At 42.3% G+C, this 25,523-nt stretch overlaps 2 protein-coding genes across 3 annotated transcripts; both read right to left on the reverse strand.

Annotated features, from left to right (window-relative positions):
- Positions 1 to 205: 205 nt before the first annotated feature.
- Positions 206 to 10,155, reverse strand: golm1 (golgi membrane protein 1). Of its 2 annotated transcripts, none has more exons than XM_071917995.2 (11): positions 9,984 to 10,155; positions 8,208 to 8,349; positions 6,347 to 6,526; positions 5,510 to 5,564; positions 4,197 to 4,299; positions 3,641 to 3,764; positions 2,886 to 3,063; positions 2,414 to 2,641; positions 1,292 to 1,453; positions 769 to 867; positions 206 to 593 (listed from the first exon to the last, which is right to left on the reverse strand). In XM_071917995.2, the coding sequence occupies exons 2-10, from the start codon at positions 8,334 to 8,336 to the stop codon at positions 770 to 772; spliced, it is 1,257 nt and encodes a 418-aa protein (XP_071774096.2). In that variant the 5' UTR covers positions 8,337 to 8,349; positions 9,984 to 10,155; the 3' UTR covers positions 206 to 593; position 769. The 2 variants fall into 2 exon arrangements, with proteins under 2 accessions (XP_071774096.2, XP_078141409.1); XM_078285283.1 differs by having other exon boundaries at positions 10,109 to 10,153.
- An 806-nt stretch (positions 10,156 to 10,961) lies between these two features.
- Positions 10,962 to 22,893, reverse strand: lmbrd2a (LMBR1 domain containing 2a). The gene is made up of 17 exons (XM_078285259.1): positions 22,720 to 22,893; positions 22,220 to 22,323; positions 20,778 to 20,876; positions 20,388 to 20,555; positions 18,512 to 18,722; positions 18,126 to 18,200; positions 17,844 to 17,957; positions 17,476 to 17,659; positions 16,370 to 16,551; positions 15,475 to 15,608; positions 15,121 to 15,226; positions 14,270 to 14,367; positions 13,840 to 13,943; positions 13,296 to 13,342; positions 13,040 to 13,148; positions 12,181 to 12,280; positions 10,962 to 11,609 (listed from the first exon to the last, which is right to left on the reverse strand). Exons 1-17 carry the CDS (start codon positions 22,891 to 22,893, stop codon positions 11,546 to 11,548), a joined length of 2,073 nt encoding a protein of 690 aa, XP_078141385.1. The 3' UTR covers positions 10,962 to 11,545.
- Between the last annotated feature and the right edge of the window lie 2,630 nt (positions 22,894 to 25,523).

Here is a 25,523-nt window from a genome sequence, read left to right on the forward strand (position 1 = left end):
AGAGCCGCCGTATGGATGGAAGAGTTCTGTCACTCTGATCTTTTACGTGGACTTAGTATTCCACATAACTCACAGCGCTGTCAGGGTCTTTTTTGTTTGGGATAAGCTGTTCATAAGAATCTCTTATATTGCGCTCACAAACATTAATTAACATAAGATTCCTATTGAATATATAAAAAGGAATAGGCATAATGGGCTGAATCAAAAGAACACATCCAAAGACATCTTCAAAACACTACTGATTTCAAGACACACTGAGATGTCTAATAGACGCCTAATAGAGTTGTCTTGAGACGTCTTACACTGTGTTCACCAATCTGTCTTAAGACACGTCTCAAGGAATTGTAGGATACAATGGTAGCTGGAAATGCAAGTAATGCGTATACATGCTTGGCTGATATCTGGTATAAAATACTTTCCAATAAAGACCAAAAATGACAGAACTCTTCCACACAAATTCTGTCTGTTTTGCATCAATTGTGTTTGTGACGGTATTAACTTGTACGATGCTGTTGTGCTGAAGTCTAAGAGCTCCTGGTTCAGTATTTATCTGTGAATGTGGCGTGGGATCCTTCTCCAGCTCTTCAACAGCCCTGCAAGACAAATTTTATATTGTGTGAATCTCAGGCAAGTTAATTTTCTGTCATGGAAGATATATGTTTGAGCTGAAACTGAGTGATTCTGGCAATGTGTAACTTGTAAGGTCAATAATATATTACTATATCAGCCTGAGGGGGAGAAAGAGAGAGAGTGTGTTTGAGTGTGTACCTTAGATTTGAGCGAGCTCGGCTTGTTTGTCTGCTTCAAACTCGCCCTCGTTCTCGTCGTCTCCATTATAGTCAGCTAGCTCCTCCTCCATGTCCTTGTCTATCAAACAGTACAACACGGGTATTAACATCAAACACACACATCTCTTTAGCACAGTACAAGGTAGTTATCTACGACATCCGACATCACATACATCTCTTTATCCATCAAACAGCAGAATCTGCTTATTAACAAAGCACACTGCTCTCTCACACACACACCTCTTTCTTCAAGCAGCAGAACATGATCACCAACAACAGACTCTTACAAACCCTAGACCTTAACCTAAAATGGCCCTTTTTCAAAGGACCTACAAAATGTCAGCGGATTTGGTCGAGTGCATTTATACAGACCCCAAAGTGTTGAGAGTACACAGCCGTCCTACTCAGGACAGAGACAAGGAAGTACTCACTCTCTCATACGCTCTCTCTGCTCGCACACACAGTCAGACTTTCTCAGTTAGATTCCACCATGACACACTCACCTATATTTTCGCCCTGCTGATTCTGTGGTTTCTCCAAATCGACTCCGCCCACTATCTGTTCGTCTGCGTCGTAATCCTCCGGATCGTCAACTTTGTGACCGATAGGAGTCTCGTCTGCCTTCCCCTGGCCAATCAGCATGTCTTCCATCCCTGGGTCTGCCTCTGGAGACACAAACCAGGATTCAGATCAATGATTTGTTTATGAAAATCTCACTACCTCTTCGCTGAGAATGCCTGCAAAGGGATGACTGAGTATCACCACTACCACAGAATTAAGTAGAGTAGACTGCCTCATCTCGAAGAACTGCCATGCTGCCTAAGAACATTTATAATTAATAATTAATAATAATTGATTACATTTATATAGTGCTTTTTTCTAAGTACTCAAAGCGCTTCACATTTCGGGGGGGGGGGGGCACCCACCTGGGTGAGGACTGAAAGATCCAATTAGGTAACGAGGGATGATTAGGTGGCCATGATAGAAGGAAGGCCTGTTTTGGGGAATTTTGCCAGGGCACCGGGGTTACACCCCTACTCTTACGATGAGTGCCGATGGGATCTTTATTGAGCACAGAGTCTGGACTTCGGTTTAACGTCTCATCCGAAGTACGGTGCTCACTCACAGGACAGAGTCCCTGTCTCTGCCCTGGGGCATTGGGGATATTATTCATGAGACCAGAGGGACGAGCACCTCCTACTAGTCCTCCAACACCACTTCCAGCACCAGGTGGTCTCCCATCCAAGGACTAACCACAGCCAGACCTGCTTAGCTTCCCAGACAAGCTAGCGATGTGATGCAGGAGCCATAGCTTTATTTATGCTTTTTATTTATGTTGTATTGATTTCAATAGTTTTACAGTGTTGTGGTTTAAATGCTGGTTCAGAGGCCTTTCCAAGAAAAAGATCTGGAGGAAACACTGAGGTGAAATCCAACTGCCACATATTACAGTGTGAAACAGTTACAAATACAGTTTATCCCAGTGTTTCTACTAGGTCAAGATCCAAAATGGGCACTGGACCTGTTTCTGGTGGGAAAACACAAGTACTAGCGTGTTTAATGTGTTTGGTTCCAATGTAAGGCTAAATTACCACTATCTGGAATATAAAATGCAAGTTCCTTACCTTCAATCTGTGTGTCCTCTCCATGAGCATCCATCACCTCCACCTCTTTATCCTCAGTCAGGTTCTTCTTCTGCAGTTTACTGGCCTCTTCGTCATCTCCGTCTGTCCCCACAGCCCCCTCTGGTGGTAGCAGGGTGTCCTGCTTCGCTGTGGCAACTGTGGAAACGGACTCAGACTCTGGCTTGGAGAGATCCTTTGGAGAAGACAGGATCATTGGGGGATCTAGAGCTGGGAAATAACAAAGGGAGGGTGGGGGGTGTAAGCTTAGTGAAGAAGCACCCAAAAATGCATAAGGCATACACTTGTAAATACAAGTACAAAGGCCATTTAATGTGCGCATATACACAAATATGAACACACACACAGAAAAATATCCAGTGTACGCACACACACATACATAAATATGAATGTCATTCCTTTAAGTATTCCAACTACCAGCAGACTGAGCCACTGGGACATCTGTGTCTTTTACCTTTGTCCACTACGATCTCATTGGTCAGTAGTTCAGGCGGCTCGTTTGCTTTGGGCTGGGAGAGGTCGAGGGTGTGGCTTAGAACAGGCGTCGTCTTGGTTTCGTCAAGCCCGGCCTTCACAGGCGCCTCCTCTTTAACTTGCTCCTCTCCCTTTAGCGTGGGAGCTCCATTCACCTGCTGAGGAGCCAACATCAGTGTGTTTATCATATTCCTTTACGTCAACACAAGGACGTCTTGGGTAGACAAGGATCGTAATAATAGCAACAGCCAAAGCCAACGGCTATTAGGTCTGCGCAACTAATCAAGTGTAAATATATAAGCAATTTATGTTCAACAATTTAGAATTGTTGAATATTGACACAGCTCATTTGATTTAAAATGTCCACTGTGGCTGGGCAACTTTTATGATAATGTTGATATAATGCAAAAAAACAATATATAGTAAAATATTTTTGTTCCTCATATCATAATCATGATCACAATATCTAACAAAATAGTTTGGGCTATCATTTTAGCTATAATCATGCAGCCGGAAAGGCAATCCACAATATTAGAGGGAAAAGCTTGAATCAAGTGGATATGAATAGATTATGAATAGACATACAGAATAAACATAATTTCAAACGCACAAATTTGAGGCCATTAGATGACTACTCTAAATGTAGGTGGACAGCAGTCTCCAACAGAATGTGTTTTTTTCCCCCTCTCCACTCACCTCTCTACGGTTCAGTGTGAGAGGAGAAAGTCAACTCACCTGTGAGGAGGCAACTGGAGGAGCGATGAGCTTATCCATCTTCTTTTGAAATTCGACTTTAGAGGCTGCCACCCTCTCATCACACAGCTCCTTCTGGGACAGGATCTGGGTGTTACACTGGGTCCTACACACACACACACACACACACACACACACACACACACACACACACACAAACAAACACACACACAGTTTAACCAAGAACAACAGAGATATATTTAGCTGCCTGAGGGAAAAGAACTGAGGTACAACAATGGTTCCTTCACACATGACAAAAACAAGGAGAGAATATAACATGCATGCGATATGTCTGGAGCAAAACCTATATTTTTCAATCAGACCATGTGAGATTCATTGTAATAAACAGCGAGTCTTATTCACTACAGCGCTACTGGTAAAATGTGATGTAACCGAGTTCGTGGTCAATTATGGTTTTTGTAATTTCATAAAAGAATTAGTTTTTACAAGAGGGCTGCAATTGAAATTAATGACAACAGAGATGAAGCCTCTGTATGAATATAATATGCAAGTTTTGTAATGATTTTTTTTTTCTTACATGTCGTAAGTGAGTTTCTTGTTCAGGGTGTTGAGGTTGCCTTGACAACTCTGCAGCTCCTTCTGAAGCTTCCCCAGGTCATCATTCAACTGCTTCAACTGACCTACACACACACACACACACACACACACACACACACACACACACACACACACACACACACACACACACACACACACACACACAAAAGACATCAACACAAAGAGACCATTGCAGAGCCACATAACATTTTCCTTGGATTTTCTGTATAATTTACTGTATAATGTTGTATGATAAGTGTGCTTCCACAATTACACATATAGGGCCCTATTTAAACGATCCATGGCGCATGGTCTAGAGCGCATGGCGCAAGTGCATTTAGGGCGTGTCCAAATCCAAAATGCTAGTTAAACGACGCACAATGTGGGCGCAAAGTAAGGCGCAAGGCGCAAAGGGGTTGTACTAAGTCCCTTAATTAATCATAGGTGTGTTTTGGGCGTAACATGTACTCAACCAATCAGAGTGTCATCTCCCATTCCCTTTAAGAGCCAGGTGTGCTTGCACCTTGGCGCATTACTATTTAAATGGCGGATTCGGCAAGTTGGAGAAACGAACGGTTTTCTACTGAGGAAAATGATCTGCTCGTGCGCGATGGCAATGTGTGTGCGTCGGGTAGGCCTATGTTGTGCGTCGGGTGAAGGTAAGATGCCTTTGCAGTTTATTTTCATGACTTTTTGTTGGGCTGTGCTTTTTACATATTTAATTTTTTAGCAATTGGCAATGTGTGATGATGGTTAACGGGACATGCACGTTGCGCATTTGGCACTGCGTAATGGTGAAAGCATATGGCAATTTGGCAACAAAATACATGTCAGGAGCGAAGTGCAAATTTTCATAGTAGATGATCCTATTTTTCTATTTTGCATGGTAACGTTGTGTGTGTGTGTGTGTGTGTGTGTGTTTGAGAGAGAGAGAGAGAGAGAGAGAGAGAGAGAGAGAGAGAGAGAGACGCATCTTACTATCTGAATAATGCGCCCTTTAAATAGCAGGAAAATACTGCGCCAGACTTTAGACCAGGTTTTTGTTGGTCAATGGCACAATCGCTTTCCGCCGCCTCAAGATAGCAATGTGCCAACAATGGGCCTGACCACACCTCATTTTAAGACCAACACGCCCGTGGGCGCAAAGATGGGCGCAAGTACATTTGCTATTTAAACAACGTGGGCGCTGGGCGTGAAAATGACAACTGCGTCGGTCGGAAACTAGCAATGACACTGGCGCTGCGCTTTGCACCAGGTGTGAGATAGGGCCCATAGATTAAATGTATCTGTTACCTTTGAGTTCCTGTATGGTTTTGGTACTGGAGGAAATATTTTGTTGCAGTGTGCCCTGAAAGCAAAAACACAGCAACTGTCAATATCCAAAGTTCTCTGACATTTTGTGTGTGTGTGTGTGTGCGTTTACTGTGAGACAACAGACTCTACAGATGACAATTGCTTCTCTCTCTCTCACATACACACACACACACACACACACACACACACACAAATAACATGGATTATACATTAGGGTGATAGAATAGAGGTGAGTTAAGGACAGGTCAGTAGCTTAAGTATCAGTCAAAAGCTAAACCATTAGGGATCAGTGTTGGTAGTAATGCATTACTGTAATCACATTACTTCTTCCTGTAATGGAGTAAAGTAAGGCAATCCTGTTCAAATTTCAGTAATCACATTACAGTGATTAAAAGAAAGATTTTGTGTCTGTCATTATTTAGATACTTCTGCTGGTAATGTGGGCTTAGGTCTACAATATTTAAATTCATTTTAGGGTGTAACGTAACTAATTACTTTGCTCGGGGAGTAATAAGTAATTAATTACTTCATGAAAAGTAAAGAGTAGGGTGTAATGTATTACTTTTTCCTAGTAACACTCCCAACACTGTTAGGGAAATGAGTGGGTGGTGAGGATTGCAACCACTGATTAAAACAAATATTTATTTTATTGAGTTGTCCCGTAGTTGAACTGAACAACTACTACTTCTATGGATTTTTACGGACTCTTCTAGAGTCAGTAGATGTCTCGTATATCTAAAGTGTGCCTTGATGCATTTGATGCAGTTTCCAAGGACGACACAGTTAACAATGTGCATTGACAGTGTCTGTGTGTACCTTGTCCTGGCTGCAGGTGTTCTGGGCTCCTTCCAGCTGTCTCTTGTAGAGGTTTTCTATGCGGCTGATCTGATCCTTCTGTCTCTGGATCTCCTCCTGGAACTCATTCCTCTTCATCTCTGCCGCTCCGCGCTCTGCCGCCCCTCGCCGCACCTGGCCCTCCAACTCATACAGCTTGGTCTGGATGGACACACACACAAACACACACACAGATAAAGTATGTACACAAAAAACACACAGACGCACAGTTTGATGAATCCAAAATTTAATTAGAAATCATGACACACGCACACACACTGGATTCTGCTGCCAAGTTTCCCCAAGTAGAAATTCACTCGTGAAAGTATTTCTGACACCTTGGAATGAGAACTAGGCATTTTGCCTTCTTTGCAACCCAGGTCTCCTGTGCCCCAACTATCCCTGACTCTTTTGTCGAGTTCCCTCCCACAATAACAATAATATGATCAAATTAAAATGTATTACTTTTTAACAGTTGATATGGCTTCCATGCTCTCTGCCCCCTAACAGTCACATCTCTGAAACTCAGGTAATAGAAAATCCTGACCTTCCCAGTCCTATTAAACACTTTGTTGGTTTGTTCATGTGCGCTCAACTCATAATTATATTTCCAACAGCAAATGACGACAGACAGCAGTCGGCAGGAAATCTGCTTTCATCAAACTTTTTTCACACGTTTTTCAAATGAAAGTTAAGAGGGAGCCCCTGTAAGGTGGATGGAAAGCAGCTGTTTTGGAAAGACACTGCGGTGCCTGGCAGAGCTAAACTGGTGAGATGACTAATCTCAAGGAAGAAGAGGCGAGCCTTCACAGTACATAAGCAGCTGACAGTTTATGACTACAACCAGAATATAAATATAGAAAACACAGGTAGAAATGTTGGTAGTAGTAGCAGACTCCCAGAAACTCTGATCATAAGGAGTCAATATGAAGAATATGACGCACATTGGCTGCACTGTGGGAGTTTCTGGTAAATGTCAGAGTTGTACCTAAGAACCGTTTGCTGATAGTGGCAGCTACTGCAGCTAGTTGTTATGCACAACCCACTTTTTCAAATGATCAGCTTGGTTGAAGCAACACTTTTTCCACAAAAAAGCAGAACTGTTAAGTCTGCCCTAAGTCCATCCTTAAGGCTGTGTTCAATGATGCACTCAAGTTAGATATTGATGCTACTGTTTTGGTTCCTAGCGTTTGGTTCCTAGCAAGGAAGATGAACAAAATGAGTGTCCCTCGCAACAAAAGTTCAGGCAACAGCAAAGAAAGAGACATTCCCACAGCCACAACCTTTAACTTATGATCAAACGAGGAAGACCGTTGATAAGAAAGGTAATTTAATTTTGCCGGTAGAGAATCATGCATTGGAAATTGTGCCAAAGATCTGTGCCAACAAAGTCAGGCAATACTCAGCACCTGTTTCTTCAGTTGAAACAGTATTATCCTATAGAGCATGTGAAATGTGAACAACTACAGTCTCAAACGAGTGCTGATAGCTGACCCAGCAAAAACCAGCAAAGTACTTCTCAGCAGCAAACCATAGTATGAGAATTTTCCAGTACTGTACCTACCCTGTGACTAAAAAACACGATGAGCCACAGACATCACAAATGCCACACATATACAATATACTACAGTAAAGACATTGACTGAAGTGTGGCTTGGCAAGAAGACACAGGTATATCATGATTGGCAATAAAGAATACTTTAAACTACTTTTAACAGCTGGTTTCTTCATCTTTTAAAAGGGGATATTTGCACCCTCCAGATTAGTAAGAAAACTGCAAAAATATCTCTCAATCACTCAATCACAAGTACAGACACACACACACACAGAGAGAGTAACCTACCTGTAGCTCCAGGTTGCGGGAGCTGGACACCCAGTAGTTAAACCCCAGCACCAGGATACAGGCGATCAGGGCACCAATCATCAGAGGAGGAGACCTGCCTCCGCGACGACCGTTACCCAGCCCACCCATGGCTGCCTACAGACTGAACACAGACACAATTAGTGGTTCTGAATTAAGCTTCTGTAAGCCACCAACTATACTGACTATTTGAAGTTAGACAGTTAATCCTAGGTGATGTGAGGCCAGGTGCTGCTGATGACACACCGGTCTAATCACTTCATGTGTCTTGGGTTTGCATGTTGGTTTTAGACACACAGTAGATCACTACAATGTCTGGTGTAATTCCAAGAGGTTAACGAAAGTCAATAGCAATAGCCAGATGTAAAAAAACCTACCTAAATTGTATAAAATACAGAGATACGTTGATGTAATGTAATAGTGGCGTACCAATGCTGATAACTGTATTGTGCATGGATGGGTATTGTGTATCAAGCAGATTTCACACTCAACTTCCTGTCCTTGGTATCATGAAGTCCAGATACTAAGAACAGAGAACGAGAACTCTGTTATCTGATGATACTGAAATTGTGCTTATTAATTCCACTACAGAAAGTGTGGTGTCCACTTTAACACAACACTTTTTTAATGTCTGCTTTGTAAACCGTTTTCAAAAGCATGGCTATATCGGTCAATGTCAGTAAAAGTACACAGGTCTGTACCTAGTATCACCAAATACCCAACACTTAGTACCAGTGCAGGATGCTGAGAAAGCACATGTTAGCAAGACATTCCCATGGATCACATGAGTTATCGTTCACCCATGCCAAGATTCAATGTCAAGGCTTTCATTTCTCCGGGACAATAATGGCTTTCTACAGTGTCATATTGCATTGTGGTGGCATACAGCCTTTACATGCCCAACCCTAACCCTCCTGGGGTTCTCTACAACATGCAAATGACAAAAGCATGGCCCAGGTGCAAAGGATTGTTTACACTGGTAATAGGCAGTTAGTCTGTAATACAGCCTTGTACATGCCCAACCCTCAGGCAGCTGCCTTGGGTTCTTTCCAAAATGCAAATGATAAAAGCATGGACCAGGTAAAATGCAAACTTCTTATGGCCCACGATAAAAGATAATTCCAGGGCAGGGGGATTAATCAAATGTTCCTAAGGGGAAAAATACTTAGATTCAATTGTAAATTATCCAAGGAGAGGCTGGTGCATCGCACAAACCAAACTAACGATGCTGAAACCAGCCCTGTGTCAAGTAACTGATGCACAGGCTGGCCCGGGGCCAGGGGAGTGAACGCGTCCACCTCAGCACTAGCTAGCAAGCCTCGGGGATAAGGTGAGATGAGAAAATCTGGCGTCTGCTAGCCAAATCACAGCTCAGGCCTGTGAGTGGGTTATAGACAAGTTTGGGCTTGTGAGGAATACTAACCAGTCCGCTAACCTGACAGCTACCTGTTAACATTAGATAGCCAAAAAGCTGAATCGTAACCAGCTTCGCGGAAGACTGGTTTGGTTAATAGTTGGACGTTTGGTTGGTAAACATTCACCCCACAAACATACAATGTAATGATGAGCTATGTATTTCAATACCAGTATAACGCGTTTTTGACGGCAAACCAGACAAGTCAAGGCAATTTCAGTCAACATAATCACTTCTTCTTGATTTAAGTCGACAGTGTTGCTCTCAGTAACGGACTGAGCTGTTACCTTGCAAGCTAACACCGTTAGCCAGTAACGTAGCTAGCAGCCACACACTTCACTTACCACTTAACTGGTGTACTTGACTCCCAAAGCAGGAACCAACTGTTGTGTCCAGTTGTTGCAACGTTGATAGTTGATAATCTTGCCGTGTTTCTCCGAGAATTATTAACGGGGCAATAGGTAATTACCTCGTGTCCATTCTCCTTAATCGATGCTAGCGTGTCCCTCTGTTGTGTGTGGGACTGGGACGGGTGCTGCTGCATCCACTTGCTATAGGAAATATCGCCGTTTGGAATGGAGCGCAACAACATTTGGCTAATAAAATAATTCAAACATCAATTTCATGCCTGATGTGCAAAGTGGCCCTGCGAGATTAATTTATAGAATGAAACATAAGCCACAAGAAGGCACTCTTATAACAGAATCGATGTTGTTATTTCTGACCAAATATACTTAAATGCTCGACTGTCGAATGCTAATCTTGGAAGTAGGAGTTTACAAAGAGCACTTGAAGGCAGCAGGTCTGTTCAGGAAACGAATTGAGAGCATTGAAGGATTTGTTGCTCACGCACTTTGATCTCAAAATTAAGATAAAAAAAAGGTAACTCTTAATTACACATTAGTAGATGTGTTGAGCAGGCCTATTTTTTGAAATAATTTGGAATATTAATGCATATGTTGTGTCATTTCTTTTCACTTAGCTACTGATACACTGACCATTTAGCAGATAAAGGCCCACTTCTGAAGTTTGATATGAAGGTACAAATAATCCAACATTTTAGTAGTTTGTCCACATTGTTTCATATGTGATGATGTATCACAGTTAAAGTCATTCATAATCCAACAAGGTTGTGTGTAAGGGTAAACTAATTATTGTTTAGTGCACGATCATGATTCATGTTGGACACACCTATACATCCTACTTTTACAGAAAACAATGGCTGCAGGATTCATTAGATATGAACAAGAGTCTTGTCCTTTAATAGCAAATAGACAGGATTCAGACACAAAATGTCAAACAAGAAAAATAAATTACCGAGTTATGTTTGGTTCATAACAGTTTTGTTTCAGCCATAGTGACATATTTAATTCTAGGTTGAAAATGAAATTTCTCAACTCTTATTGCCATTTCCTCAGACGACAATGAAATGCCATATACAGTAAATGACTAGGGGGCCAGCCTGAATGCTTTTCTCCTCAGTTAGGTGCATAACTTTGCCACGTGCTATCAATTCTCCTCAATCCAATCCATTATTTATCTGTGCTGTCTAATAAAAACGAAAAGAATAGAAAAATACCATTAAAAAATACTTTCAAAGAGTTGGCTAAGCACAAACAGGTTACGACTTTGGATGAGAGACATATGAGGGTAAAAGGTCCAATCCCATTACAATCTACCAGTGAATAATCCAGTTACAGTAGTCGGTCACGATAACGATGAGGTGTGAAACTCATCGCTGAGAGTTTGTTTTCACTTTCATCCATGTCCTGCTTGCATGTTTACGTCTCAGATACATTCTCTTCTTCTTCTTTGTTTCCTGAGGCGTTATCCCTTCATGTGAACTTCCCTCACAAAGGTATTTCAAAAGTATCATCTTGCCTTCCCTCTGTGTCTTCTTCTTCTATCAAGCATCGTCGAAAATGCCCGTCTGAGAGGGCGACAGAGACAGGTACTGTCCTCCTGTGAACCTGCAGCGTCAGAGACAGACAGACAGAGGGGATGGTGAAGAATGAGACAGCTCAATCACTAGATCTAGTTCTGTAGGCCATATTCTTTGTTTTCATAACGTCTCATCTGCTGCCAACTGGTTTCAAGTGTCAAGTTTGTTTAGTTATATAGCCCTTTATCACCAGCCTTAGACCCTCAGTGCATACAAGGAAAAACTCCCATGAAAAAACCTTGTTAGGAAAAAGAAATGGAAGAAACCTTGGGCGGGTCGAGTCACCGAGGGATCCCCCACCGGGACGTCTGAGCGTGCAATAGGTGTGCCGGGAAAACAGTGACAGGAACATGGGCAATGAAAAGAGTAAAACAGAAAAACAGAGAGACAGATGATGCTGAAAGAGGCAACATGCGGCGGAGAGATGGGGCCACTAAAATATCCACAGAAGCAAGGGCAGAACTTGCAATTCACATCCAGGTAGAAACAGCATCAGAGATGACTGATGACCGTGAGGGTGGTGGTAATGTTCTCCAAGTAAGCATTAGTTTCAATTTAGTTTGTGATTCATTGTGGCGTGAGTTAAATCAGAGCCATACCTTTTGGTTGGTGAGCCTGTGAGGTCATCATCACTGTTGTCTTGCAGTAGGCCAGTCTGCTGCTCCCTCTGCTCTCTGTCTCTCCAAGAGAACTGGATTGCTGCAGGTAGAGAACAATGTATATATATAAGCACAAGCATACACACACACACACACACACACACACACACATGCACACACGGCAGGAATTCATTGTTTCTTGAGTAATAGATATTAAGTGAAAGTGATCCTCAGCCACAAAGGGTGAATTTGAACCAGAATGAAGGGTGGAGTGTCGCTTCATGACACAAAATGTGTAATGCATACTCCTGATCTAAAGTTTTTAGTTCATAGTCTACAGATTTTGGAGGGAAATCTAAAATAATGTCAGTATTCTCTTTTTGTTGAGTATGGACAAACTGCACACTGCTCAAAGCCACTGAACACAAAGAAAGGATAAAATTGGGAGTGGATTTGTTGTACTGTAGCGGAGTGGCCATGCCTGAAGCCTTGTAAGGATAAATGTAAAAGAGAGAAATGTGAGAAATAGATGTTGGATTATGCATGTGGGTGAGGTGGATTTGAATTCAGTGTAGTTACACTACTGCACGCTGAGGATAGGTTTGTCTGTGAGGGGAGGATTGGGAGTCAAAGGGAGCAAAGTAACCCAACCTGAGATACTGTAAGCCTTGGCCTTGGTTTTCTGCATGAAAGACTGAATCTAGTCTGTTAAACTCAATCTGCTCCATAGAGGAATTTTTAATAATCAATTGTTCAATTCTCCAATTTTTCTACAAACTAACTCTTAAAACTCACATAAATGCATGTGCAACACAGTGAATTATTTAATGCTTTGGTAATAGTTTTCTTTAATCTTTACCACTTGTCTTGGCCTCGACTGAAGGGCTGCTGTCGTCGTCCTTTAACTCAGAGTAACCGCTTCTCGTCCATCCTGTGGCCCCCTGGACCCCGTACCGCTCCCTCCAGGCCTGAGACACACACACACACACACACACACACACACACACACACCACAAACCAGTGCACCCAGTGAGCCAACAGGTTGGTTGTTATATGTTAGTAATCTTGGCTTCTTAGAAAACTGTCAGAGAAATGACAGAGTTAATTCTTCTAACCCATCTGCGATTCCCCCCATCCTCTGTCTTCTGTCGTTTTCTTCTCTCTACAAAGAAAGCACAAATTACTGGGTGTTTCAAAAGTAGGTACATTCTTATTACATTATTAATACTCACTCTATTATTCAATATTTTTCCTGTTTCCAGGCACACCTATTATTTATGGGCTATTGAATGTTGAATTATTTTGATAAAATGACGAAATAAAAAATAAAAATTGCCTGCCTGCTTTTGAAACGTACTGTAAGGTCTACATTTTTAACATGCACGCTGCACTGTTGCTCGCAATAACAATTAATTAACAAATAAACAAATGAATACCTCGACAAGTACAGCAAATTAATTTTAACTGGATTGTGAACAAATTAATATAAAAGAATGAGCCGATGAATGAGTGAAAGAACCTGCCTCATTTAATAACTAGAGAAGGAACAAATAATTAACAAGTCTGCGACTGAACAACAACTGAATGAGCCTAACAAACACTGTGCCTGAACAGAACTATTAGAAAGAAGCGAGGGATTGAACGAGTGAATGAACTTACCTCTACTGATGAATTCCCTGCCTTCATCCACCAAGTCAGAGGTCAAGTCATCATTGGTAATGTACTGGTGGAAGCCCAGGAGGTTCAAACAGCGAGAGCCCAGGCTGCGCGCACACACACACACACACACACAGAGGTGGATGACATGGTCAGTATTGATAAACTGATACATGGGTCGAATCCTGCTTAACACACATAAAAAACAATGTTTCAATTGCGTGTATCAATTATTTTCATAATTCTTGATACACGCACCCATGCACACATACACACCAACTAGCTGCTGGAGCTGAAGGGGAGACTGACCAGCTGGTTCAACTCATCATCACAGTAATTTCATAATTGTCGTTGATCATTTAACACAAAATTGAACACAACATGAGTTTAATTATTGTATTGAATTAATACACACTGTTTTATCATTTCTTACTTGTAAAAAGTGGCAAAGCAGAGCAGCAATACCAGCATGGGGTAATAGATGTAGAATCCATCAGATATGAAGGACAGCAGACGCATAGAGCCCATGATCTGACAGAGAGAGAGAGAGAGAGAGAGAGAGAGAGAGAGAGAGAGAGAGAGAGAGACAGAGAGAGAGGGAGAGAGAGAGAGAGAGACAGAGAAAGAGAGAAAGAGAGAGAGAGGGAGAGAGAGAGAGGGAGAGAGAGACAGGGAGAGAGAGAGAGAGGGAGAGAGAGACAGGGAGAGTGAGAGAGAGAGAGAGAGAGAGAGAGAGAGAGACAGAGAAAGAGAGAGAGAGAGAGAGAGGGAGAGAGAGAGAGGGAGAGAGAGACAGGGAGAGAGAGGAGTAAGGGGCATGATGGAGATATTTCCACATTTTCAGTGCACCAGTCAATTTGGTCTGCACAATAAACCGAATTTGAAATATCTACAGTAGGTTTTTAGTGCTTGTGAACACTATAAATGTTTTTGAAAGAATAGCCAGCATTCTCAGGCTCGTGACTGTGATAGGTACACTGTGCATGTGCATGGTTGTGTGTGTGTTTGTTGTTATGAATGCCTGCGTATGCCAAGTCAAGTCAAGTTCAGTTTATTGTCATTCCTCTCCTTACAGGTTATGCAAAAAGCAGGAATGAAATATAGTGCCCCGGGGCCATAGTGCAACATAAAAACAGTAAATTAAAACAAAGCAATAAAAACAAGCATAGGACAATAAAACATAAAAACAGTATATTAAACGAAGCAAGTATGTGGGCATGCATGTGTTGGTGCATGTGTTGGTGCGTGCATGTGTGTGTGTGTGTGTGTGTGTGTGTAACCTACAGAAGTGTAGGAGGTCTGTATTCTGTCTTGGTGGGAGATGGCTGAGTCCATGTGAATCAGACCCAGGAAGTTGAGGCACAGAGGAGGAGTCAGGCGACAAAACAACCTGACCACAAAGAAGAAGAGAATGAGAGAGACCTGGTGTGACCAAACAGGGTCAAAGTCAGACCAAATTCAGCCTCCACCTTCAGAATTGTGCTTCCTAACATTGTATCCCTCTAATTCGTCCAGCTGTTTATTGTAAGACTTCCCACAGTTTTCATTACAACACTTAAATGCACAAATTCTGCTGCAATTGAACTTGATGTTTTAGTCTGGAAATCAGTTTTATTACAAATTATAGTAGGGACATACATGCCGCTGAACTGCAGGCTGTAAGCGTCAGTCTGGTGATGTGGCACCAGGTAAAAGTAGTTGAAAACTCGTATCCTGAACACTGTGGAGTAGACACACACACAGAGGAAGAAGATGCTGACAAAGCACGCCATCTGGTGGAGAGAAAGCAACACAACAGGCAGAAAGAGGAGGCAGGTTAGCTGGATTCATTCAGTACAGTTGAGTACATGTTAAGTGTATACTGGCTCATTTGAGCTAGTGACAAAAATTTCTTTTCACATCTGGGTTAAGAAGTGCTCTAGCCAGAGATTTTTTTGTTGATGACATTTTTTTTTACATTTTTAAATGTATCTTTGGTTTCTGGTCACCCCAAAGATGGCAGAGCTAAAGCCCAAATTAAAGGAAAAATCCACTCTAACACACTTTAACACAGCTGTTAAAAACAGCTGTTAAAACAGCTGGCCATGTATTTTGCCCAGACGCATGTGCCTTGCATCTGGGCCTATTGTGTTGTTTGGTGGTGTATCTTTCTTAATTTATTTTGTGGATAACTGGCCAAACGTAAAAAATGTGACGACACGTCCAGATGTTTCCATCTACAGCAGATTGATGATATCCTAGGGTGGATTTTTCCTTTACATCTACTTGTACTTGTACTACTTGTACTTCTACATTACAATATTTTCATACACATACAATAATTTCCATCCCTTCAGTCTCATATTCAGCCTTTTTTGTGAAAAATGCTGCTAAACAGGTGAGATGATTCCACTTGTTTCCAAGGCAGTTTCACTTGTGAGGAATTTCCTAGAAACTAGTGTCAACATTGTGAGACAAGACAGAATGCATGTCTGAGTGTGTGCTTGTGAGTGTAGTCTTCCCCCGTCCGTCCATGTGTACAGTATGTGCCCACCTCGATACAGATGTAGTTGTACTGCTTTTCAGCCATCTGAACGAAGACAGCGAAGAGGGAGAGGACGGGGCGTGTGCTGAAGAAGGTGCACTCCGACCAAACCACTGCTGCGGAGAGGAGAGCCAGCAGCACCGCCAGCACCCTGCAGAAACCCTGCCGCAACACACACTCCCAGTACCACTCTGAGGAGGACAAACACACACACATACACACACACATACATGATGCATGAGTCTACATGCACATACAGGTCCACACATGATACACACATGTATGGACGCACACACAAACACACTCAAAAGCAAAGAGGATTATATTACCGCCACACAATTAGAATTCTGTGTCTCATACACTGTCCTTTAATGAAACAACTTTTTTCCCCATGACATGTGCATGCATGTGCACACAAACACAAAAAGTTACACCAGGAAGTGTCCTTTCTATGGATTTTAATTCTATGAGTACTGCACTTTTGTACTATTCTATCAAAGGTTTTTGAAGGGCAATACCAATACCAGTATTTTTGTATTGAAGCTGCTGATATGTGTTGTTGTTGTTGTGTTAAATTATCTTACATTATTCCATGGTGGTATGTAAAGGTTTCATATTTGACACTGATGATGCGTTATGTTCTGTACAGTGTACAGTGACTGTCTGTTACTCTTCAGTATGCAGGGGATGTGTAGTATTGTGTTACGTCCATTACAACATGCTGCACTATGTTACCATATCATATATCATTTGGCATTTAACTGTGTTTGTAGTATAGTAGATGCTTGTAGGTCAACAGTGTACATCAGATATGTATTTCATGTTGTACTTCTGAGAGCATCTGATTACAAATTAATACTAGCTAGACAAATGGTGGCAAAAAAATGACCAGTGGCTTCTTCGTCTGTCATTCTGACTCACCACTTTGGCAGATAACCTGTGTTAAAGATGTCTTTTCTCTTTTATAACAAAAATACTTTGGTAGCTAGGACTTTAAATCGGCTGGTTGGGGATGAAATTCTGATTTCACCTGCTGCTGTGGCTGGTTGAAAACACATAATGCCCTTAGTGTAGGATGAGGAATTTGGCACTTGGGTAGCATGATCTGAACTCACCTACAGAAGGAGTGTAGATGAACCTGCGGAGCCAGCCGTGGTGCTGAGCTGAGGGGAAGCTGTGGATGAACTGGTGGGCCGGGCTGCTCTGGCTCTTAGCTGCGTCTTCTAGATGGAAGGCCTGGTCTAACAGGATGGACCACTGGACCTGAGTCTGACCCTGTCTCTGCACTGCAGAGATCACCTGAACACACACACACACACACACACACACACACACACACACACACACACACACACACACACACAACCATGGCCAATAGACATCATTATTCAAATCACAGCATGCTGTCATGTCTCATGTTTGCAATTTTTTGCTGTGTTTCTGTCCAGATCACAGCACTATGTTTGTCATAAATAACAGTTACTTGTTTATGAAGCTTGACTAGGCTCCTCTTGGTGGGAAGGATGTTTTGTTGGCTGTCACCACCAACACGGCTTTCCACATCTCTCCCCATCTGCTCCTGGTACTCAGCAGGACACTGAAATGAGACGACAGACAGTGAACATAGTCCCATAGAACAAGGAATGTCAATATAAATAGGACAAGATTATCAGAAAAAACTCACAAAACCTTGACTGTAAAATGTGACACAAATAGGCAGGTACAGTAGTAAAGGTAGTAGATGTAGTAATGAAGGGTTTCTCACCTTTCTCAAAATGGTGTCCACATACTTCCTGAGGCAATGGTTGTACCTGACAGATTCATGGGCAGTTGCCACCTCCTGATAAAAATAAATGTTTTTTATTTTTTAAGTAAAAAAAGACATTATATTGAATTTGTGTTGTAATATATCAAGGAGGACTGGGCCAAGATTCTGATAAAGATACTGATCCCTGTACAACTGAAAAATTGGTGTTTTGATTCTGTTCTGCAAAGAAAGTAAGTAATGAACTTTTTAGATTAGTTTTTACAGCACTGCTGCTGCCCTGTTGCTCCACCCTCAAGATATTTTTTTTTCCATACTAACGCAGGATAGATCCAAGGTGGAGGAGCATCTACTGTACCACTAGACACATTTTTCAGTCCGCTCACCTCCATGACATCTGCTAAGTTCTCCTCGGCCTCCGCCTTCTCAGTGGCCATTTTGGCTGCCTTGAAGTAGGTCTTGGCCAGCAGGTAACCATGGCAAGATGAGAGCCAATAGGAGCGCGGGATCTCCACCAGGCCGTAGCCTAGCAACAGCACTAGAAGGAACAGGCCCCAGGTGTTGGCCGCTGTGATGCCGATGGTCTGGAGCTCCGTCCTGTTCAAGTTTTACAAAGGCAAACAAATCAATACACTGGCATGGGGCCAGCAGAACAACACTGCCACACAGTGCAACTTCAGGCAGCGAGGCTCATTCATGTGAACTCACTGGTGTTATTTTTTTCTTTCTTTTCTGTTCTTTTCTTTGATGTTTAAAAAGAAGTGTGTCCCTGAATCCCTTGGCTTAACTGTTATTGGACTGCACTCAGTAATGAAAGATCATATGACATCCCAGGAGTCGGGAGGTAGTTGAAGAAAAATACTGATGTACGGTCAGTTAAGTGTTGCTTTCTGTCTCTGTGCTGGAAGTTCTGGGTGATGTCGTCCTGAGTGATGCGTCGCTTGCGTTTTATTTTTTCCTTAATCATTAAACTAAGGATTGCAGGGACGAAGTTCACACTAGTGTATACAAACAAAAAGGAGACAAAGATAGAGAAAGGACAGGAGACTGGGAAGTTTGACGTGACCGGTGCAGTGGTGGTTGATGGCATAGGATTAGTAATTGACCCTAATTGACCCCAGCATTAGTAATTGAGCCTTCACAACATCAGGAGGAGGTCAAAGCCATCAGGTGTGCAGTTTAGGAAAAAAGAAAAGATCAAGAGGAGAAGCGAGCTAAAGACAGAAGTATGAGTCATGATGGACGTTTGCTACTTTGCTCGTTACTAAAAAGACTGACAAACTGTCTGTTTTGCACAATTGTCTGATTGCCATGAAGGACTGGATGGCTAACAACTTTCTACAGCTTAAGGCAGACAAGACTGAGGTCCTTATTATTGCTTCAGACAGTATCGTTTCCAAGGTTGCTCAGTGTATTGGGTCCCTTTTTGATCAGGCTATGTACTTTGATCAACATATTAAGTCATTGACCCATACATGTTTTTCCATCTAAGAAACATTGCCAAACTCAGGTCTGTTGTGTCACAACCTGAGTTGGAGATGATTATTCATGCTTTTATATCATCCCGCCTGGACTACTGTAATTCCCTTTTCACATGCCTCAGCAAGTCATCCCTGGACCTGGTCTACAAATGGTCCAGAACGCTGCTGCAAGGCTGCTGACCAGGTCCAGCAGGACGTCTCACATCACACATCACACCCATCTTAGCTTCTTTACATTGGCTTCCCATCAAGTCTAGGATTCAATTTAAGGTTCTTGTGTAATCACATATAGAGCCCCGCATGGTCAGGCACCTGTGTACCTCTGTGCGACCTGCTCCATCCCTACATCACCAGCAGGTCACTTAGGCCTTCTGACCAGGGCTTACTGGTTGTCCCTCGCTCTAGACTCAAAACAAAAGGTGATTGAGCCTAAACTGTGGAACGCTCTTCCACTGGACTTAAGATCTGCGGTCTCTGCTGACACTTTTAAAAAGCAGCTAAAGACTCATCTGTTCAGACTGGCCTTTGCCTAGCCTCTTGTATCTGTAATTCTGTGTGTTTTTATGTCTCTTGTTTGTTTATGTTTTATTGTTTTTTAGTGTTTTATGGTCTTATTTGAACTATTTTACTTTGACTTTGCTCTGTGAAAGGTGCTATATAAATAAACTTTACTTACTGACGTACTACTGTTCTGCCCCAAGAAGAACTGTATGGAAAATCCCGCAGTGCAAATGTAGGATAGAGGCCAAGTTCTGACAATGGTACAGTGTGCTTTACTTACCATGTGAGCTGCCACTGCGGGTGAGCAGCCAGGTAGATGAGTAAAGAGATGAAGATGAGGAGGTAGGTGCCGTAGTAGATGGCGTTTTCGATCAGAGCTGTTTTCATCTTTCCAACCATGGAGAAAGCCCCTGACCGCGCATAGGACTGCATGAAGGGCAGCAGCAGCCTGCACACACAGATACACACACACACACACACACACACACACACAAGCATGAAAGTGAACGTGTTTACGGAGACAGTGAATATACCAAATGACAAAAAAAAAGGTGGAAAGTGATAGCTCCTGTAGTCAGTGTTTGAGTGAGTCAGTGTTTGAGTGAGTGAGGGTGTGTGTGTGTGTGTGTGTGTGTGTGTGTGTAAGTGAGTGTGAGTGGCAGAATCTCACCAGGTGAGAAACTGGGACGTCCAGTACACCACTCTCCAGAACACCGGTAGGACGCCATCTGGGATGTAACTCCATGGCTCCTCACACACCTTGGGTACACTGAAACACACATGCACACACACACACACACACACACACACACACACACACACACACACACACAGACAAGTGTGAGCAAACGTGTGTACACACTCATAGTAAAGTTTCACAAAGCAAACAGTGAAATTCTTCCCATTTACAACACACTGGACATATGCTTACACCTTTATCAACTGAGGTAAAAGACAAACAGTTCGATGTAACCTTTTTACATCATATGACCGATGATGACATAACTTTATTGGCTGTTGTGAAAGGGACACAGAAACCTCCAACCTCAGTGCAATGACACACTTTGAATTATCTACAAAAACCAAAAGCACACTGATAAATATACTGTTGAACATGCCACTAGTCAGCCCCGTGAGTTAAAGGTGCAACTGTTACTCAACAATTTAACCAGTTACATTTACTGTCTCACTGCCATTGTTTAGGAAGATTAAAAAGGTGTCCAATTATTCTGAAGAAATTCATGTTTAAAGCTACTAGATATGCTATGCTTCCATAATTATCCAACCCAATTTCCTGCAAAACCGGTGAAATTTAGAAATCCATGGCATCATCACAAGCCATTTTTTCAGTCAACACTCTTATGCAGAGAACCTAACAGTAACTGCATGAATATAAAATGAAACAGATTAGGTCACATAATCACACACTGTTACTGCCACCAGCAAAAACATTTTGTGCGAGACACTCAAAGTATCACAGGGATTGTTAAACAACAGACACTGAGTGCGTCAGGGGCCATTCGTTCAGATAAGACAACAGACAGAGGGTGTTCCTTCCAAGGCTTTTCTGGATGTGGCGTCTTGAGTGATTTATCTGCTTTACTCGACTAAGTCAAACTAGTAATGTGTAGTTCAATCCCTAGGACATGGTATCAACCCACAAAAAGTATGCAGGCTTGTATTAACACATTACTAAGTTGCTGAGAATAAAAGCTATGTCAAATGTAACACCATGGAAGCTAGAGTTCATAAGATTTAAAGCATTGAAACACATCTAAACTGTCAGCAGGAAGTGAGAGGGATCAATAAATGAGGCTCGTCTGTGAAAAACCCAATGAACACCTGAAAGCCAATATCTGTTGTCTAGGTCCAAAGCTTGAGGCTCATAACTCCCTCTACCTGAGGAACGATGCAAGTTAAAATGTCCAATTCATAGCTTGGATGTATATAACAACTGCATTACCATCGCAAGATTATTTTCATTCATTTTCATACATATCTTTTAGCCAAAATGTGATATTTTGTTCAGCATGTTGGAGTGAACATGTGGCCAAGTTTTTCTGCATTTCAAGAAACTGCGTCTTCAATCATTCAGAACAGAGTCCCACTTACCTGCCGGTTGGATAAACAGATGAGTTGGATTCTGTCTGATCAGTGTGTCTCACTCCGGTCACTGGATGCTGTCCGTTATCATGCTTACACTGCTTGTAGATGGTCTAGAAGAGGAGCGGAGGACACGTGTACACACACACACACACACACACACACACACACACACACACCCACACACACCCACACACGTAAGACTCCGGAGGCAACAAAGTAAATAAACAGAGGGGTCCCACACACAGCACACACTCACTCACACACAATGACCCCACACAGGCACACATACACACACTGACAGAGATAGCCCCGCGTGCACACACACACACACACACACACACACACACAAAGTGTCTTGTCCTGTTTTTTATCCTGAGCACGTTTGGAGAAATTCCTAGCAACTTATGGTTGATATGACAATAAAATAAATGACTGAATCTTTAATCTTCCATACCATACTCACATGCAACACACACACACACTATATAGTTCCAGTAGTTTCATACCGTGCTGACATCGAGCGGCAGGATGAAGACGATGAGGAAGCAGAGGAACCAGGACAGCAGCGTTCCCAACAGCACCATCCGCTGCTGCTTCTGCAAGTCTCCATAGCGCTGCAGGAGGTAGAGGGCCAAGAAGAAGACGACCACCACCACAACGGCCAGCGCAGCACCACTCATAGTGATGACGGGGACAAATACACAGGCGTCAGGAAGTCATGATGACAGACTGGAGGGGGGGAAGATATACAGAGAGAGAGAGAGAGAGAGAGAGAGGAAACTCATTGGAGAAACTCTAAGCAGAATTGGATATCAGCTTTTATCTTCTGGAAGAGAGAGAGAGAGAGAGAGAGAGAGAGAGAGAGAGAGAGAGAGAGAGAGAGAGAGAGAGGGAGACAGAAACAGTATGACCTGAACATCCAACACAACACATATGATGTATACACTGATTAGGCAAGGAGAGGTTGAGAGAGAAGAGGAGGGAGAGAGAGAGGGGGGGATGGGGAATTAGGGAAGAGAGTGAAATATGTAGGAGTAGGAGAGAGGGGGAGGGACAAAGGAGAGGAGAATGAGCAACAACAGGCAGTCAGAGGAGACAGAGAAAGTCTGACAGATGTGTGCTTTTAAGCTTTAAGTCTGGTGGGAATAACATCCAAACATATAGACATTGTTGCCTGCAGTGTCAGACTTGACTATGTCCACAAAAACTGGGGAACAAAATGTCCCTATAACATTCCTATTGGGGACTTGCAGTGTGTCTGTGGTACTCAATAGCGAATTTTAGTGACCTTATCGTACCTCATGGTATTTTTTCATCTCCTACACTATAACATTTCTATAATATCCCTATAGGATAAAATATGTAGTTTTGTAATTTTATGTATTACTATTTATTACTATTCACTAAAGATCACTATCGTTTCTTGTCGTAATGGTGCAGCCAGACACTCAGTCCCAAGAGTTAAACTTGTGGACAGCGCTGATTATTTCCACGAGTTCTGCCCATCATCAGGCATTTGGGTCATGTGAAATTTCCAATGTTATTGATTTAAACCAGCGCTCGTCCAGACGCTACAGGGCATGCGATTATCTTCTGCTCGAGAGTTTCTGATTTATGATTTTTCCAATGAACGAATAAAACTACAGTAAGCAGAGCTGAGCTGTATTCTCGCTTACCGTACGAGTTTCCCCTCTGCAGCCGAAATCCACCCGGCCTTGCTCCTCATAAACTTACAGTCACATTGTGTTCCCGAAACGTGGAATCCGTGAAGTGTACACAACCTTTGAAACAACATTGCGTAACGCGCATACAGCGCGGCTGGCTCCTCCGCGGAATTCTGGGTATTGTAGGCGAGATAATGCTGGAGAATGGAAAATAAGGCTTTTCAGTGTGTTTTTTAATGGGGTTGCAGTGGGTCCCAGGAAAAATGAGGAATAGTAAATTTTATCAATGACAGAATGAGTAAGGATGACTGTTTTGATCATATATTTGACTCTCCCTACTGTGGTTATCATCCGGGTAAACGCACCTACACCCAGTTTACCCACTTTTTTATTTGCAGAATAGCGTTTACCCAACTTTTACCCAGCGTTTTACCCAGCGTAAAACTCTATAGGCTATTTCTGATAGTGGGCAAACTGATAGTGTCCAGGAATGTTGAAAGATAAAGATGAAGATAAAGATAATGGTCGTGCATGGTGATGAAGTGATAACCAACAGTCTTGGAGCTGAATGTAAAATAAAAATAAAATAATTACTTCCAGACGCACGTCTTTACTTCTTTCACAGATTTTATCATATTATCACATAATTTGTTGCAATGGTGTAAAAGATTTTCCGTAAACAGCTGTCATATCCTCCACAGTTCTCCCTGAATAGCTATAGGTTCTCATCCAATTTCACATATTAAAATGTTTTAGCCACACTATTCTGAATAAAGATTTTCAGGTGTACATCATGATGTTTTACCGCAGATTCACACACACACACACACACACACACACACACACACACACACACACACAAATCCTGTTCATTCCTTGTGTCAATCCTGCCCTCCTTGTTGTGCAGCTGGCCTCTTCAAAGTCCGAAATCAGGTAATTGAGCAAAAAAACTGAATCAATTTGGAAAGTGTAGGCTTTCAGAGGCCAGACAAACTTGTTGCATGCAGGAGTAATTGGCCAGAAATGCATGAACCTTGCTGCTTGCTCCACATCTTGTCAGAGCTCTGGTCTGGTCATGTGAGACGCACATTCAGTCCTCTGAAATAGAATAAAATTGAATCATGCTCCCACATACTGTCATTGTTAATTAGCCTGGGAAGGTTTGCTGAACATGTATGCTGAGTTTTCAGCAACACCCTGCTAAACACTTTTTCAGTTACACATATTCTCACCTGGGAGTTGCACAGTACAGCAAAGTCTACTGGTCCGAGGATTCAAAAAGGCAACCCAGGAGACAAAAACGCAATTTAACTCGCCCATCATCATCTTATCATAAATGTCCTCTACATTCAGTGCTGAGAGTCACATTTGTTTTTACACTTTACTGTCAACCGTCACTTGAGCAGTAATGTAACTTAACTACACATGCTACACAAGTACTGTACTACACCAGTACAGCTCAGGCTCATATTTTTTCCACTTTTTTAATTGTTGTACATTGTCTCATCAATGTTGCCACATGCAGTTCAGTACAACGCAATGTATCCCAACCCAGTTTGGTTCAGTTAATATGAATCGGCCACCTACAGCTTCACCCAGTTCAGCTGTTGAGGAACATCCCAAAAGCGCTGATCCAAATACATTGA

Source organism: Centroberyx gerrardi, chromosome 8, assembly GCF_048128805.1.
Source record: "Centroberyx gerrardi isolate f3 chromosome 8, fCenGer3.hap1.cur.20231027, whole genome shotgun sequence".
Lineage (NCBI taxonomy): Eukaryota > Metazoa > Chordata > Actinopteri > Beryciformes > Berycidae > Centroberyx > Centroberyx gerrardi.

What these genes read in the sequence shown, in the direction of transcription:
- golm1 (XM_071917995.2), bottom strand. Translation starts at nt 8,336, where the DNA reads ATGGGTGGGCTGGGTAACGGTCGTCGCGGAGGCAGGTCTCCTCCTCTG. An exon ending in AGAGGACACACAGATTGAAG is followed by an intron (nt 1,454 to 2,413) that starts GTAAGGAACTTG and finishes TTGTGTCTCCAG; the next exon opens with AGGCAGACCCAGGGATGGAA. An exon ending in TCAGCAGGGCGAAAATATAG is followed by an intron (nt 868 to 1,291) that starts GTGAGTGTGTCA and finishes ACTGTTTGATAG; the next exon opens with ACAAGGACATGGAGGAGGAG.
- lmbrd2a (XM_078285259.1), bottom strand. Translation starts at nt 22,893, where the DNA reads ATGAGTGGTGCTGCGCTGGCCGTTGTGGTGGTGGTCGTCTTCTTCTTG. An exon ending in TCTGTTTATCCAACCGGCAG is followed by an intron (nt 20,877 to 22,219) that starts GTAAGTGGGACT and finishes TGTGTGTTTCAG; the next exon opens with TGTACCCAAGGTGTGTGAGG. An exon ending in ACAACTACATCTGTATCGAG is followed by an intron (nt 15,609 to 16,369) that starts GTGGGCACATAC and finishes TCTCTCCACCAG; the next exon opens with ATGGCGTGCTTTGTCAGCAT.